Source organism: Fusarium poae, chromosome 2 (genome assembly GCF_019609905.1).
Source record: "Fusarium poae strain DAOMC 252244 chromosome 2, whole genome shotgun sequence".
In the NCBI taxonomy this organism is placed as follows: Eukaryota; Fungi; Ascomycota; class Sordariomycetes; order Hypocreales; family Nectriaceae; genus Fusarium; species Fusarium poae.
The window spans coordinates 8,639,265-8,656,799 of NC_058400.1; the positions used below are offsets into that span (position 1 = coordinate 8,639,265).

General features: G+C 46.8%; 4 protein-coding genes across 4 annotated transcripts; 2 read left to right on the top strand and 2 right to left on the bottom strand.

Moving 5' to 3' along the window:
* Positions 1-7,114: 7,114 nt before the first annotated feature.
* Positions 7,115-8,327, bottom strand: FPOAC1_006941 (uncharacterized protein; the record flags this gene model as incomplete). Its single annotated transcript, XM_044851414.1, has 2 exons — positions 7,115-7,361; positions 7,750-8,327. The coding sequence occupies 2 exons, from the start codon at positions 8,325-8,327 to the stop codon at positions 7,115-7,117; spliced, it is 825 nt and encodes a 274-aa protein (XP_044710126.1).
* A 1,613-nt stretch (positions 8,328-9,940) lies between these two features.
* On the top strand, positions 9,941-11,844 carry FPOAC1_006942 (uncharacterized protein; the record flags this gene model as incomplete). Its single annotated transcript, XM_044851415.1, has 6 exons — positions 9,941-10,091; positions 10,138-10,607; positions 10,789-11,276; positions 11,326-11,345; positions 11,410-11,447; positions 11,497-11,844. The coding sequence occupies 6 exons, from the start codon at positions 9,941-9,943 to the stop codon at positions 11,842-11,844; spliced, it is 1,515 nt and encodes a 504-aa protein (XP_044710127.1).
* An 882-nt stretch (positions 11,845-12,726) lies between these two features.
* On the top strand, positions 12,727-13,208 carry FPOAC1_006943 (uncharacterized protein; the record flags this gene model as incomplete). The annotated part of the gene is made up of 3 exons (XM_044851416.1): positions 12,727-12,757; positions 12,826-12,950; positions 13,104-13,208. 3 exons carry the CDS (start codon positions 12,727-12,729, stop codon positions 13,206-13,208), a joined length of 261 nt encoding a protein of 86 aa, XP_044710128.1.
* Positions 13,209-14,812: 1,604 nt separating this feature from the next.
* Positions 14,813-16,373, bottom strand: FPOAC1_006944 (uncharacterized protein; the record flags this gene model as incomplete). The annotated part of the gene is made up of 2 exons (XM_044851417.1): positions 14,813-15,987; positions 16,082-16,373. 2 exons carry the CDS (start codon positions 16,371-16,373, stop codon positions 14,813-14,815), a joined length of 1,467 nt encoding a protein of 488 aa, XP_044710129.1.
* Positions 16,374-17,535: the final 1,162 nt, after the last annotated feature.

Below are 17,535 nucleotides of genomic sequence, written 5' to 3' on the forward strand. Positions count from 1 at the left end.
CCATCTGGTGCATGCTTCCACCAGGTGGTCGACTCAAGTGAGACATTTGCCCCACATTGGAGGATACACGACGAATCAACGACTACAGAACAACAAAACAAACAGAAAAAAGTCTATTTTATTGCGACAAACTCGATACCAGGCGCAAGGAAAGCATTATTATTATTATTTTTCATTTGGGAAAGGGAAGGGAAAGGGAAAGGGAAAAGAATTATTCGACTCTTATTTGGGTGCAAACCTATTCTTTTGGCCGATGTGGACTCTCTTTATTATTTGGTCAACTTTCACAAGTGGGGGAGAGGTGTTGGAACTGGTACCTTTTTTAGGAGGGTAAACCCGGGCGACCAACAGGTCAGGTTGGGCGTCGATCAACCCGACAGCTCAGGGCTTATGGGGGGTCTAGGGGGCTCAGACACCAACTGCAGTGCATCACTGCGCGCTACAGCTGCAGCACATCCTTTGCCACTTTATGGATCGAATCGAATCAATTCTCATCAGCGATGCGATGCGACTCGACACGCACAAGATCCTTCCTAGGTCACCTATCAACGACACTTTACTTCATCACTTTACTTGATCTTAGGCGCCACCTCAACCAGCCTCGGGCGCTACTACTCATTGACCTGCAGAGGGTCAAAAGGAAGTGTCTGATGACCACGCGCATTATCAAACCTCAAGAGGAAAAAGACCGAAAGAAAAAAACCAACCACATCAGGCACGGGAGGGAGTCTTGCTATTATTACTTTTATTACTGGCGTGCTTTTTTACTTACTATTTACTATTCAATCTGGGTGGGTATGCATGGAAGGAAATATGGGATACTAACTGGGCATTCAATGGGAAAGGAATATCATTTGGGATGGAAAGAAAGGGAAACGGCAAACAAACCACACTTTTTTATTCTTCTTTATTATACAACACATCACCTACTCTACTATCTCTGTACTCGGGCATCGGGGCGGGCGTTATTTCATCATTGGTCCCTTTCCCTTCATCGCGCACGGGAGGGACACAATGGTTGTACAAACTTGGGAACACAATCACACACACAGGACTATAACCCACAAAGACTGGAAAGATAGTTTGCATATTGTTTGGCGCAAAGAAATGAAATACAAGATACAATTAGACAATGATCAAGTCACTCTCACATTGGCTATTAAACGAAGTGATCATCTCGGCACTTGTAGAAAGACAGACTAAGAAATCCTAGACAACAACGTGATGATCTTCCTGCCAAGTTTGTTCCTTTCTGTACTGCCTGCTAGACTACACGTTCTTTGCCGGCCGCCGCGATGTGATGATGATCGCAGGGATTCTTCATGATGAATGGGACTAAAAACGCTTGGTCATCCGGGTTGTTATTTTTCTTTTCCTTTTTTGCCCAGTCTAGTTCATATGTAGTATGTCATGTATACAGCCTTGCAGTAATAATAAATGATCAGCAGCATCAAGAACAAAAGAAAAGAAGAAACGGTGTAATTAACTACCTACCTAATCAAGGCACGCACGACCAAGGTAAAATTCCAAGTATTAGGATTCTCATCCAGTTAGTGTCATCGTTAGAACCCGCTACGGGCCGCTCTCGTGGGAATTGCCGGCCGGGCTTTTCCATTGCCATGTATGATTTGCTGCCGCCTAGGTTTGTTGCCTCGGGGGCGGCATTTACTTGATCCCCGTGGTTTGACGATATACGATACCCGTCGAGATTTGAGATTGAGATGCACAGTAGTTTTTTAGTTGGTAGTTGATCATTTCGATGAATCATATACCTTTTGTGATGTGATGAATGAATGAATGAATGAATGAATGAATGAATGAATGAATGAATGGGCTGTGTTGTGTTATGTGATACGATGAAAGGACTTGTTCCATCTGGCGCCGTTAATTAATTGTCTCATCCTTCCTCTCTCTCTTAGTAGGTGCATGAATTATTCTACGCTACACGTGCAACATCAAACCTAGCGTCGAATACAAAAGGTGTTGTGATAGATGCAGATATCACATCACAAACGTCTTGAATCTCAGACACTTTTGCATCACTATTTTAACTTTCTCTTTCTTACCTTACTCCCCTTTTCTTTTCTCTTTACAGCTCGGATCTCCTTGTTGTCGTATAAATTAAACAAAATGAACTACTTACCTACCTACCTAGGTAGGTAGGTAGGTATGCATCCCCACGTTCTTATTCTTATCCTCTTCCTAGGCCACCCCATGTAAACCTTGTCTCCCACCATCTTTTCTTGATCACCAACGCTTCGTCGTTTTTTCCCCTGTGGCTTTTTTTTTTTTTTCGCCATCTTCCGCCGGTAGTTTTGCCCATAAACATATTAGCAACTTTTTGCAATCCCTGCTTTGTTATGTTTCTTTTTCTTCATTAACTCCATGTGAGACATTTTAGAGGTAGTCAAGGAATGTTTAATTCTTATCCTTCCCGATTACGTACAGCATCTTTTCTTTTCACCCTTTCTCATTTTTTTTAAACAAACTTTCACGGGAATATTTACAGTTTGTCAACGGCCGTTAGTTATCTCTTTTCTCATTGGGAATAGCTAGTCTAGTCAATGCGCAGAGTTTATCAGAGTTTGAGCTAACAGCCTTAAAGTAGTAAACTGAACCACACGAGATGCTTGCTCTAAACGATTAAGTTTCTCTGACTCGGGACTAATTGTGTGTGCTTGGACGTTGATGAACATCATGCCATACTACCTATGCCCTTGCTGTATGTACTCTGTAGATAGTCAAACTATTGAATGGGGGTGGTGAACGATGAGTAATGAATGGGGTCTATGCGCTTGCGTCTAACGAGGAGACAACAAGACCATTGCTAATGATCAACGCAAAGCGCGGTTACTTCGCTATTCGCCGCTTACTGTTACACGAATACTGCAATTCGTAACTGCAAACAGTCAGTCAGTCAGTCAGTCAGTCATCTATATCTCATCTCATCTCATCTCACCTCTTCACCTTTTCACTCTTACCTGCCGTATCCGATGATGATGCATGAGCTTTGATCCTTCAAACGCGGCAACCGGAAACCCTGAGGCGAGCAGGCAGCAACACGTGCCCCAAGCCATCTTTTATTCTTCTCTTTTTGTCCTTGGGCCCTGTCCCCGGCCAAGCTGGGGGTGTCTGAGTCTCGGCAATTCGCAAAAGAGTCGGTAGCTTTGACGTACTATGATGAGAATCCAACTCCAAGTTGGCGACGTGAGATTACATTGCAAACCTTGGCACGGCTTTCCTGCTTCTGAATCGGAACGAGAGAGTCAGATGATGACAAAGACATGCGCTTTGCCTGAATGATTTGCAATACCCGTCGCACTCGTATCGCGATTGTCGTTCCAGGTATCTGGTAAGAGTCACAAAGGTAAGCCGATAACCAGCAAACTACTACTATACTTACATCATGTCTAATATTGCATCTCCGTTTCTCCTTCAGCTTCAGCCTCAACTCTATCAAGGGTTACGATAGACCCCCATCCATCCTTCGACAGAGCGGGAAGGTCCCATGTCAAGCGAGCCTATTGCTATCTTATCTGTCACCCCCCTCTTCATCCTCCGGTATCATCTTTGTCAAGAAAATACCGCGTCCCGTCTTATCTTTTTCTTCTTTCACCTTGTCGTCCGTTAAAGTGATTGCAGGATGAGCAAGAATCCCACCTTGACCAGCCCTTACGAAAAAGCGCCTTCCATAACCAGAGATTGAAAGAAAGACAAAAGAAGAAAAAAAAACAAGATAAGATGAAATGAAATGAAACTTGGCACTTTATTTGAGAAAAAAAGGCAGGCTGCAGAAAAAGCAACCCTAGAGTTAGAAAAAAAAGGCTTGATGCATGTCACGCAGCGCGTCTATCTTTCACATGCAGGACCCTAAATCCAGCCAGTCAATGTGTGATTCAACGGAAGATCAGGGTTTTCTTTCTCCACAGATTCTGTCTTTTTCGGTCACCGGGCAAAGTCGTGATTGCTTCAACCATTACCGGTTCAGTGAGGCATTTGTGCCCCGGATTCCGTAGGAAGTAGGTGGGTGGGTGTCATCACGTCAACATGGCATCGCTCATCATCATGTAAAGGTATAGACCGTTGATTATTAGGCAAGGATGGCGGGTTCTCGGGAACGGAGATGACAGCCAGCTTTAATACAGTGAGACGCGTCGGGCCGGAAGAAGATCATGGATATGTCTGACCGAAATGCTACTCTAGTCTAGAATAAAGGAAGGTATCATGAGTGATAATTTGTATGGTCATGGTCATGGTCACCTTGGGAACATGGGATGTATCGTGGCACAGTCATGATAAAGGTATTATCCCATGCTACCGAAAGGAACCGCCCATGAGGCCATCTACCCCACAAGAAAAGCTCACCGGTATGGAAACCCTGCCACGTCTGGGGAGAGTCCCCAATTGAAGCACGCAGCGGGAAAACAGGGCCGTGGCTGACATACACCTGCTTCATTGGCATGGAGGCAAACCAAGCGGACAGCTAAGTAAGTAACCAGGTATCCGTAGTTAGGTAGCCAGCCAGCACTTGATTGCATTGCATCCCGATGGAGCCAGGGTTGTCGGGTTGTCGTGGGTGTCTGGGCAGCAGCACCGTAATTTTTCGGTGCCTCAATGGCGGTGACAAGATACATATTTCATCACTGTTGGAAGATCAATCCATACCGAGGTAGAGGCGAATATTGTATGTATATATGTAGACTTGGTCATTCAAAGAGACCCGGTTTATCCAGGGGTTTTCCTAGGTTGTCTCTGTTCCAAAGGTCTGGGCCTGATCTTCATGTTTTAGCGGAGGTAATTCGCGTTGGATAGCGGCTGATCTTTTTAGGAGGCTCTTTGTTAGGGGGGGTGCATTGTCAAAGTGGCAAAATCAAAGCGTTTTGTTTTTTTAGGTCTTACTCAACAGGAGCATCATCCAAATTGAAAGTTTTTACTATGTACTTACATCACCAAGTGATCATCAATATCGGATCGCGGGCAGTTATTTAGCCGGGTATAGTACAGTTGGCTTGTCAACAACTACTAAATAACTAAGGGATCGTAGCCAGGGGATGCACTGTAACTGCAGCCCCAAGTGCCGGTTATTTGCATTAGTTAGTGCCTGCACATGACACCTGCATTAGTCCCCGTAAGATGCATATAATCCTGTGTAGCTTCATACAAAAACTTCAAACGGGAGCATCATCTATTTCCTAAATCGTCCACTTGCAGTTTCATTTAATTCACTTTTTTTTTCTTGTTCCCTTTTGTACACAATGATATCTACACCCTTCCCTTCCCTTCCCTTTCTTCCTTGCTCGCTGTCAATTCCAATTCATCCATGGCAATAAAACCAACATCCCTAGCCAAACAACGCGCGCGCGACATTTCCTCTTGGATCGATTCGATGCAGAAAGCCCGAGATCTGTTGTTCCCAAAACGACTTGATACATGCTACCTCCGCCGACCGGTGAACCGGGATTGCCTTTGCGGAAATTTTATCCTCCTTAACAAAAGGACTTGGCCTATGATGCCACTTTATGTCAAAAAAATAATGATGGGCAAGTGTCCCTTATTCGACACAACTTTCCGGTTATTCTACCAAAAAGCCTCATCTATCTGGATGACTTTCCCTGTATGGGTTCAATCGACAATCGGTCTACAGGGAATTCTTCCACGTCGCCTCGAAAATCCCATATTGGTTCATTCACCCGAAAACAGCCATGCGAAACGTGATCGTGGCCTTGTGTAGACAACTGCAAGCACTTTGAGACCTTTCTTTTCCCCTCCACGATCGAGATCAAACACCCCCTGTGCCCCCTTAACTGCGTGGTGTCCCTATTGTCTGTCAAAGATGCTTGCACCCGCACAAGCCTTTGAGCATGTGACTTGACGTGTGGTGTATGACTCAGAGTCGCGTTTATTGGCTTATTTCCGCAGGCGTCTATTCATTAACCAACAGTTTGGAACATGTCTAAGAACGACAATACGAGTCTCACGACAATCAGTCGCCGTTGCCGAAAAAGACAAGTCATTTGGTGTCTCGAGCCCAATTAATGCACATTGCCAATAGCAAACATGTCTTGCCACGAATAGACATAGACAGACAGCGGCCGATGCGGAATGCATCCGCTGATCGTGATCCCGTGCCATACTCGCGCTTCGAGTTGCCAACTTCTTTCGTCACCGACACACTGGATTGAGTCACGATTGATTCATCGTAAACTCGATGAGCTTTCTTTGCTAGGAATCAGGCTATCGCGAGATAAGTGTCGGACGAGTTTGCTTTATTTCCTGGTTTACTATTGGTGTGTTGGTCGTGACAACTGTTGGCTATCTCAACCCTAGCTGCAGCTCTCCTCTTCCATCAAGGATTCTGCGCCGTGCATTGACAAAAGTCTCAGCCAACGTTACATGCAGACGTGGGGAAAACAATGCTCTCGTGAAGATTCAGGCCTGGCTTTGCCATACATCGTTTCACGGTCATGTGATATGTTTGCTACTCCCCTGTCCTTCATGTCTTTCTGGCATTTAGTCGATTGTTGGTCAATTAACTTAATTGAACTGTTAAGGCTATCTATCTATCACATATCATAATCGATTTGGCTCATCTCCGTTGCGCTAAGCAAAGGCTGCATTGTGCGCTCGTCACGTTGTGCCCAGCCACTATATGTTGGGAGCGATGATTATCACCCCGCGGGGATCTGACTTGGTCAGATTGCCGCGATACAATGTTCAACTAAAGCGGCTGCGATCGTTCCGTTATACGCTAATTGGCCGCTCAGCTAACCAGCCTTGATCTGTTAGCCATAGCACAACAAATATCCCGAGGTAGTGAGATCCAAAGTTACATTGGACGGACGCCACAAGTGATTCGAGTGAATGCACCACCAACAAAAGCTGTAGGCGTGGAATGAAGCTGAGCATAGAGTGTTGGGTCCCAAGTAAGCATTCGAGTTATAGAATATTCCCAATTGTGATAGCCGATCCATCAAGACAAACATCCATGCATCCGTCAGGTCAATGTCGCCCTGACGGAAGTGACTGTAGAGATGTCATATCTAGATTTTCTCGTCATATTAATCCGCTACAGTGGCTGATACACGAACTGCACCCCATGTTTCGTTGCCGCCTTTTACTGATGCTTCTTCTCCGCTTCCGTCAGTCTTCTCCCATCTATGAGGCTCCCGTCAGGCAGAACCTTTTCCGTCGTTCGGACATGGGCCAGCAGAAATGGATATGCCAGATCGCAAACCACCGAGGTACCAACGAAGAACAAGGCGAGAGGGTGAAAAACGAATCCATGAGCCTCTGGCCAATACCACCACAGCAGTATACAACAAACAGGGAGGCCCATGACGGTGCCTACGAAGCGGCAGAACCTGGAGGCATGATTGTCAGCACGGCTGGTCAAGTTTGTGAATGAGGCGATTGCTGCCCAAATTGCTTTTTGATCACGAGACAACAAGCGGATGCGAATCCTACTGGTACCCAGACTGTCGGGTCTGCTTGCGTGGTCGTGCTTCAATTGACCGCCTCGTAATAGAAAAGCTGACATCTCAGCTCAAGGGTGTAATGGAAAACCCCCCAAGAGCCTGCTTTAAAATAGCATAGACTAATCTCGTCTCTTATGCTCTTCGTGGCCTAGCCAAGGCAGCATCAATGTGAGAGATGAGATCTCGCTAAGCTTCTATCAAGACACACCCTCTCTCTCTCTCTCTGCGAGAACCGGCAATTGCATATAGACAGAATAGAAAAGAGAAAACTCACCAGATTGCATAGCTTTGTCCACCAGAGTGACCACGCTGAAGAAGCATAGCCAACGCCGAAACGCTGAATATCATCTGCGCCACACCAGCCGACCAGAATGACAACTCTGTAGTATCCCTCGCTTCAAGACCCTTCCACGTCTTGCCCCATTTGATGCCATACCCGCGATGCGGCTCCTTGAGCCACCACCAGACAAACGTTGCATTACCCACCAGCCCTGCTACAAACACAATAGCCAGCAGCAGCGGTACGTTACGCGCGATGAGCGGGCTGGAGGAAAATGATCTCGGTGCTGTTTTGAGCGTGGCGTATAGAACGGGTATATCGAGGAGGAGCCAGCAGGCGAAACCAAAGGTCTCTATGGGTGCTTCGCAGACGCCGAACGTGTAAACTACTTCCCATGCGAGATTGAGACCCAGAGCTAGGAGAGGCGCGGGCGTGGCGTGAGTCGCTAGTGATCGACGAACCATCAACACGTATGCTCCTAGCCAGAATGTGATGCCGACGGAGAGGCAGACTGTTGAGGCTGGGACGAGCCATGCTGGTGCTGAAGGCGGTGGGATGTCTGAGGAGCCCATTTTGAGGTTACTGGGTGATTTGTTCCGATGGAATTATATGTAGAGGCTCACTGAAAGAGATGTGAGCTTAAATATGTCGATTTACAAGACTTTGGTTGTGTTGAATGATTAATCTCACGTCATGTCATTACGTGTTGGTGTTTTGTGTGGGTAAGATCAGTAGTAGACTGCTTACCCTGCAGAAGTTGTTATCAATCCTTCAGGAAGCGATACTTGACGATAACCCAAAACGACTCCCCTCCAAAAGATGGAAAGTAGACAACCATGAAGCATGGAGAAATAGAATGTTGAACCAAATCTTTTGTTGCAATCTCTCTTCATTCACCATTTCAATAAAATGCACGAATTTGTAGAGTCCAACCTTGAATCGATGATCCTCGACGACTGCTACAACGATATATCATGGTTCGTGTAACAAGCAGCCAACCAATCTAAAAACATTTAACTAACAGGTTACTAGAATAGGGATCCTAAAACTGCGACATAAGCCGTTTTGAGATTACAGCAGTCTACATATGTCCAAGATGCTCATAGAACAGGAAGTCGAAGACCTGCCTACGCCGAGCCCTGCCCACTACTGGACTGTTTGATGCCAGAATTCTTCCTCCTCTGTCGTATCCTCCATGGGGGATGACATAGAGATGCCTAGTCGCCAAAGTCAATCCTCCAATACAAGCATTTCTGATGAAAAAACCGAGCAGCTGGTAAACCAACCTCCTGTTGCGCAATGTTCTTCAATATATCATAACCTTCATTAAGCTCCGTCACCCTCGCTCGCGCTATCAAAAGCTCCTTCTATATCTTCATCGCATCCAGCGGATTCTGTCGTCTTTCAATGGAATTCTATGTATATAATACCTCCGCATCCGCTACTTCTAGTTGTTCTATGACCACGATAATATTCGTTCTCAAATCTAGTGCGACGGAACCAACTCAATTGAGGCACACAAGTATCATCAGCGAGATGCCGATAGAACCTATGGACGGCTTGGGCAAGAGGATTATGTCCGTTACAATCTCGCCAGCTACACGCTGATATTGCAATTGCCGATAAATTCTCCGTTCATTGCTATACACAATTATACTAGTTTCCTCGGCGTATCGTTATCGGGGTTTATCTCGCAATGGCGTCAGTGTTAGTGTTTTGGTGTAAGGTACAGCAAAACACTAACACTGACGCCATGGGAACCTGGTACTTCACCATACTGAGCTACTCTGAGGGCGACGTTGAATTGGGAAGCGATATTCAAGAATTCAGAGATGGTGAATTCAGTGATATATAAGTAATTTTCTCAATTGAGAGACAATTGCCAAGCCGGAGTAATTGCCACAGTACAGCAAACACAAAGACCAAGAAACACTTAGACAATTGACGCAGTCGATAGTTACTGAGTATGTGGTATTCGACTTGGTTCGAGTCCATATTACTGGCAAGTTCGCTTTCTGTCCAGTGCATTGGAGTGGCTGCTAGCAATAGCCATGATGTCCAAACCCTTTTGACGTCCAACAATGATATCGATCACAACCGACCAAAGACAACCAATGGCGGCAAAAAGAATATTGTTTTCATCCTTACAGATGATCAAGACTCTGTATTAGACTCGGTCTCTTACATGCCGAAACTCAAAGATAATATCATCGATAAAGGCACCTCGTTTGTCAACCACTTCACTACTACAGCCATCTGCTGTCCAGCCCGTGTGTCACTTTGGACAGGAAAACAGCCTCATTCAACAAACGTCACGGACGTAAGCCCGCCATATGGTAAGCATACAACTTACGGCACCTGGAGTCAATGCTGATTAGAAAGGTGGCTATCCCAAGTTCGTCTCCCAAGGTCTTAATGAGAACTATCTACCTGTCTGGCTGAGCGAAGCGGGCTACAAAACCTACTACACCGGAAAGCTCTTCAATTCTCATACAATCAATAACTACAATTCGCCATATCCCGCAGGATGGACCGGGACTAACTTTCTTCTTGACCCTGGGACTTATGACTACTTGAATCCGATCTATCAGCGTAACCAGGAGGCTCCAGTCCATCACAAAGGAGAGCATACTTCAGACCTGATTGCCAAGTATACACACGAGCTTCTGGAAGAAGCGATTGGATCAAACAATCCATTCTTTGTTGCCATTGCCCCCATTGCGCCGCACTCAGATATCAAGGTCGATCGGGTGTCTGGAAGTGCTATGACGATACCCATTCCTGCCGAGAGACACTCACATCTCTTTGAAGGAGTCAAAGTACCGCGTACTGAAAACTTCAATCCAGATTCTGTAAGTACTGCCGTGCCTCAGGGTATCAGAACTGGTCTTGAAGCACAAGGGACAGGATTATTAGGCCAGCTTGTGTTGTTCATGTCAAAATTCTTAAGCTATTTACTTCTGTACCCAAAGACTTAGCAGGCCAACTTTTCTGCTACCTAGTAACGTATAAATAATCGCTGACAAGGCACAGCCCAGTGGAGTGAGCTGGATCAAGGAACTCAAGCAGCTCAACGACTCATCTGTGTCGCACCTCGATGATTACTATCGTGCACGTCTTCAAGCTCTTCAAGGCGTCGACGAGATCGTGGAGCAGGTTACCCAGCAACTGGAAGACGCTGGTCTGCTTAATGATACCTACATCATTTACAGCTCCGACAACGGTTATCATCTTGGCCAGCACCGGCTACCTCCTGGAAAGGAGTGTGGTTTTGAGGAGGACATTCGTGTACCTCTTTTCATCAGAGGTCCAGGCGTTTCTTCCGGTGCCGTGGAGAAGGCTGTGACGACTCATATCGACCTGGCACCTACCATACTCAAGCTTGCAGGCGTTGAGTTGCGACAAGATTTCGATGGTACTCCTATTCCAGTGACGGATGGGGAGGGAAAGCGTCATGAACATGTCGCTGTTGAGTACTGGGGTGTTGCCATTGCCGAGGGCGGATTTGCTGGCTTAGGCACGTATGAACCTCGACGATCAAGCTGCAATTGCTGACCTGAATTGCTCTAGGGGCCGAGGGCCAAATCCAGGTACACAACAACACATACAAGGGTGTAAGAATAGTACACGAGGACTACGATCTTTACTACTCAGCTTGGTGTAATAACGAGCACGAGCTCTACGATGTCAAGGTATGTTTGACTTTACTCCTGTCGAGAAGACTTTACTTACCTCTCAAAGACGGACCCAGGACAACTGAACAATCTCTTCCCCGTTGATGGTAAAGCGACTGCCGACAAGGCTTTCCTGGGAACTACCGTCCAGCAAGTCGTCAACCGCCTTGATGCTTTGATGCTGGTGTTGAAGTCCTGCAAGGGAAACAAGTGCATCGAGCCGTGGAAGACGCTTCATCCTGACGGCAATGTGGCGAACCTCAAAGATGCTCTTCGGGGCAAGTTCGATAGCTTCTATGAGGAGCAGGTAAAGGTCCGGTTTGATCGTTGTGAAGATGGATATTTGATCGCTGCTGAGGGACCGCAGGTTGGATATGAGTATCGTGAGGGCTTTGAGTGGCATCATTGGACTTAGGAGCTGATGGCATGAGAAGCTGTTCGCTAGAGAGGCCATGAATTCAAAAATCGACCTTTGTTAGGATCGCAGCCCCCATTGATAAAATACTTGGGTGTTCGGAATTGAGATTCTATCATTCATCCCGGCTCGAGCTGACCATATGCTGATGCGGTTCCTCTTGCGAATTGGATGCCCCGGTTTTTGGGCTTCGGATTGAAGTAAAGCCATAAGGCGGTTGAAGCAGGCCTGGGCAATGGTGGTGTTGGGTGGGCTAAATAGCTGGAAAGATTGAAGTCGAGTGAATCGCTATAGCAAAAGGCATATGTTTTGTATTGTTACTGGCGTTGTCATAATATTCGGCAGCAACTGTGAGTTCAGAATGGTGGTTAACAACTTGATGTCGACGTGTTGTTTGGTGAGTAAAGTGAAGAGGATGTCGTGAATGTTTGTAATTATGGCAATTAGAAAGAGATAACACTAGTTCTTAATGATATCGTTCCTTAGTTGCATCATTCATTGTCTCTTCACCTAGGTGTGCAGGTGAGTCAAGTCCGGAGCCGGCAGTGGTCCGGCCCCACCTTTTATCTGTTGAATTGAAGCTGAAGTTGCGATCATCCTGAACCATCATGAGAACGACAACTCTAAGAGTCAAGCATGAGAGCGAACATTGCTCGATGGTAAACAAATTGTAGTAATTAAATGAATTGTTGAAGATAACTTTACTTGGTGTTGTAAATTCGGCGTGGTAATTCCTATACATTCATTGGCCAAAAATGGTTGCTGCCGGAAATACAAGGCACGAACCAGGATGCTGCCGACCTTGAACCGAGAGAGCATCTCACGACAGCTCTACCAATCTACGACAACCTCACCTCACGAAGCTCAATTGAATCAGCAACCATGGCTTCCGACGCAATCACCGAGCCGCGGCGTACGTACCGACCGCTGAATTGATCTTTAGCAGATATTTTGTCAACCGACCGCTGACTTCCTGAGCAGAAGCGACCCGCGAGGAGATGCGCGATGCCAAACTCCCTCTGGCCTACCGAGACAGCTGCGCCCACCTTCTGATTCCTCTCAACAAGTGCCGTCGGGATACATGGTACGCCCCTTGGAAGTGCTCCGTAAGTCATCAATCATTATCTAGAGCGAACAAGCCCAAGTCCCGAGCGCCTGCACCGAACGTGCTCAGCCCAGCCCGACCGACCCAATTCAACAAAAGCCGATCATTGCCGAGATATCAATAGAAAGAAGCTTACACATAGGGGGTTGACTAGGATGAGCGACACAGCTACGAGAAGTGCCAATACGTCGAGTTCAAGAAGCGAGTCGCCAAGATGGACGAGTTGAGGGAGTCAAAGGGTGGTGCACGAAGCAACTAGAGAGAAAGACAAAGAGACCGAATTCAAATCCCGGGTACAAACAGACAGGGCCGGGCCGGAATTGTAAATTTACAAAACAAGGCAATGTGTTTGACGGAATAGAAAGAGGTATTCCACACAAATGAAACGATTCAAGACGAGAGGGAACAAAAGAGACGACAAAGTGAAATGATGGCGGAGCCTACTATGGCGTTAACGACTGGGTTTGATGCATTCGATGGGCTAATGGAAATAGACATGCGACGACTTTTGACAGAGCCTCATGAGATGTATGAGCCGCGCACTCCAACGGCATAAAGGAAGAGGCCAACCACAGGCCATATTGCGAGCTTGCGAGGATGGAATGGACCGGAAAAGAGTGGACTCGCCGGGGACATACAAGTGGGACTCATATGTTGGATGGTGAGAGGAACAAGACAAAAGAGTTGTAATGTTGCAAGCAAATGGGTTTTGGCGTGCTCATCGTGGCGGACAGTACCCTGTCTGGGTGTCGGCTCAAGAAGAAATGCGCCGACGTGGTGTTTAGGAGAAAGTTATATATATTGAGCTCGTTAGCCACCGAGACTTTGTGAATCTGAGTTGGAAATGTATCAAGCAAGTTGAATCGTGGTGTTTGTTCATCATTTACAGTGATTCCTCTTGTGTATACCATCAGCCATTTTTTTTTGTTCGTCGATCATCTTATCGGCAATTGATTTCCACAGAGCCTCAACACCAAGATATTTTTCATGTCTATCGCCAAAGTCTTTATCGGAATCGATTGCTGATCTACAGCTTGAGCCTCGACAATGAAAGCGTCACGATAAGATGTGGCTGCTATCGACCTCTGGACCGCAATGGCACAGCCATGATGAAACCGACGATCAGTAATGGGCATCGGATTCTATCGGCTCAGTTCTGATGAGATAAGATGAGATGAGACAGAGACAATCTCGCATACGATAGGGCAGTGGCAGACGAGTCGTGGATCTTATTGTGAGCGACATGGTCTCAGCTTTCAGCGAGTCAGACACAAGCGACACTCACAGTCAGAGTTAGGCCCTGAAAAGAGCCGCATGCAGGCGGTTCTAGCAAAGTTGTGCGCTATGCAAGGTCCCACTCGCACTGAAAAGCCATCCCAGCGGGTGGCTTGTCGGGATCCCCTCCCTGACCCCTGGCTCTAATGGATCATCTATCGACAGGCATTACCAAACCTTTTGTCAACGTCGATCCACTGCCGGTCGGTTTGGCTCGGTACTACAGCTTGAAAGCAAACCGGCCCGGTTCATCGAAACATATCGGCCGGTCTGTGGATATATCTCCATTCTTTGTCAATGCTTGGCCCAAGGCTTGTGTCTTGGATATTACTGCCAAGACCTCAATTCTCGGAGCCTCCGGTCTTGACAGTCATCCAACTGGCCCATAGAGGGACCATCATGATTTCTCTTATGCAACAGTTTCTATCATCTCGGCGGAATGACACACATATACAAGGATGGGCAATAATATTCAGGACACAAACGTAATGCTCTTACGAAAAAAAGAGTGAGGAAAAAATGATATGATGCTATGCTGTCTAAAACTAACGGAAAATAACTGGAGACTTTACACGAGATGAGACCTGCTCAGAAGATGGAGTTGCTACCGCAAGAGAAGACACCCTGAATGGAACTGGAAGCGTTGGCAAACAGATCCAACAGCTCAGTGATGGATGACCACAAGCCAGCAGCGTTCATAAACAGCGAGATTCCAATGAGGAAGCTGTTGAGGCAGAACAGCATGATGTTCTTGGGGCTGGAGAACAGTTGGTTCCAGTTCATGTGGAACCAAAAGATACCGCTAAAGCCAAAGGTGAACCACGAGATGGTGGTAGCCGAGGCAATGGACAGGATGGAGTCAAAGACGGGGATAGCGTTGGAGAGGATGAAGCAGAGGACCCAGAAGACGGTCACAATGGTCATCCATATGGACCAAGAGCGAACGTTGTTGGCAGTCATCTCGCTCTGAAGCTTAAAGTGCTTCATCACCTGGACGTACACGTACTTGATACCAGTGTGGCCAAAGGCAAGTCCGGTCGAGAAGATGGCAGGGAGGACGATTCCGTAGGCAATCTTGGCGATGAGCTCGGGGGCTGAGCCAAGAGCGGGCGAGACGGTGTACTCTCCAGCAAGGCAGTAGATGGCAATGGCCACGACGACGTAGAAGAGGATGGACGCGATCTCCAACCAAGCAAGGGCAAAGCCAAAGTCCCTGACGGGGTCAATCATCTCAGCCATGTAAGTGACAAAGTTGATGTTGCCTGAATAGGCGTAGCAGATCTTGAGGCAAGCGTTGAGGCCGGATCGGAAATCCGGGTTGGCGACCACCTTGATCTCCTTCTTCCAGTTTGCGGGCGCAGCAGTGGGATTGTTGACTCCCAGGGACACCATGACAATGATGGAAGCGGCGATGACGGAGACCATGCAGGGGATACCTGACTGGGAGACGAACTTGGAGGTTCGTGGCGCGCAGAGGACCCAGCAGCACAGGCAAGCGATTCCGATGTAGCCCACAGTACACAGAGAGTGGCTGGAGATGGTGTTGAAGGCGATAGAGAGCGTGACACTCGCTGAAGCAGCCGTCATGATAACTTGAACCATCAAGCCAATTCCGCTAATCACACTCAAAGGTCGACCTCCAACAACCTTTGTCATATCGACAACATTTACGACATGGGGGTAGCGACCATAGAACTGTTTAAGAACGTAGGCTGTATACCACGAGAGCAAACCTATTCCTATGATTGCAATGAGTCCAGGAACTAGATTCGTCAGTCAGTCAATATCTCGTGAAATGGCGGTTGGGGTGAGAAATGGGTGAAGCATCATTTCTCCCCCCCTGGAGTATAAACATACCGATTCCCATGGTTTTCAACACACTAGGAAGGGAAAGAACACCCAGACCCACTTGATTTGTGAGCAAGGCAAACGTCGTGTCCCATTTTGTCATGTTGCGAAAGTTCTTTGCGCCCTCGCCTCCACCGAAGCCATTCTCGACCACGGGAACATTGTGAGCAGATTGAAGGTCATCAATGTGACCCTTCTCATTATCAAGAGGCATCTTCTCCTTGCTATTTGTCTTGCTGGAGTCGTGACCCTGATCCGAAGGGTAGATGTCGTTGTGTGCGTCTTGTGGATATGTAGACATGATGGGCGAGTTGTGTATTGCACTCTTGTATGTGTGTATATATATGTCCGGGTATATCAGATGAGAATTGACTCGCTTTTTTAAAGAATGATACAGAGAGCAAAGAGTTTATAATGATTCAAAGAGACTATGAGAGATGGGACGAGGAGGAGGAGGAGGAGGGATGAAGAGAGGACGATGATGTGTAATTCGACAGCAGATGGAAAGAGAATTATATACAAGTCCAACAGAGTAACAAAAAGGCTAAACCAACAACGGTCAGATAAGCAATCAGTCTCTCGGAATTCCCTCATTAAGCTCCGCGTTTTCTTTCCTTAAAAGCGCGTGGCCGGTGCTCCAGCTTTGTTCATCAACTCACACGGCGTATATCCTATCCTGGGGTTCCACACCCCAAGATAGTGAGTGAGCGTGTGTGTGTGTGTAAGTAGTATTATCGGAATTATAAAGGATAAAACCCATGCATGACAAGGGGTGTGTGTACATATGTTAGCAGCGAGCCAAGATTACAGTCGGACTAGACCAGCCTTGGACTTTTTCTGGGGTTACCCTCTTTCTCTTACATCGGCGGCAAAAAAACTGTGCCTTGCTTGACTTGTCAGAGACTTTTTAGTTAGTCTTGATGATCATCACCGCTGGGAATTCCCCAATTCGTGTCCCTCATTTGTGGGTATGGGATTCTTGTTTTGTTCCCTATGAGTCTTTTGGCTATGGGAATACACAACTGGATAGTTCCCCGAAGGTAGAACACCCCAAGAATCATGATCAAGAGATATGTACAGAAACCCTTGTAAACGGACAATGCATGTGGTATGAGGGACCTTTTTTCTCCACCCCGTTGTGAGGGATTACATGGGGGTCTCCACGGTATCCATCCATCGTATCTGTCTCTGTTTACTTTTATGGAAAGGAATTGACATTTCTGTTAGGTTATTTGCATGATGCCAATTGGGTGCCGGTGTGAAAAGCTGGGGGACAGAGAGACACAGCAGAGTGGTGGAAACACGCTAGAAGCTCATCATCCATGTTTGCTACTGCACCTCCTTTCCGGGCCGTTTTTTATCTCTCTTCTTTTTTCATTTGCTAAGATGCTGTATAACATAACTAATATCTATCTTGTTGACCTCGAGGCGGATCCCGATGAGCTGGTCAGAGTATCCATTGG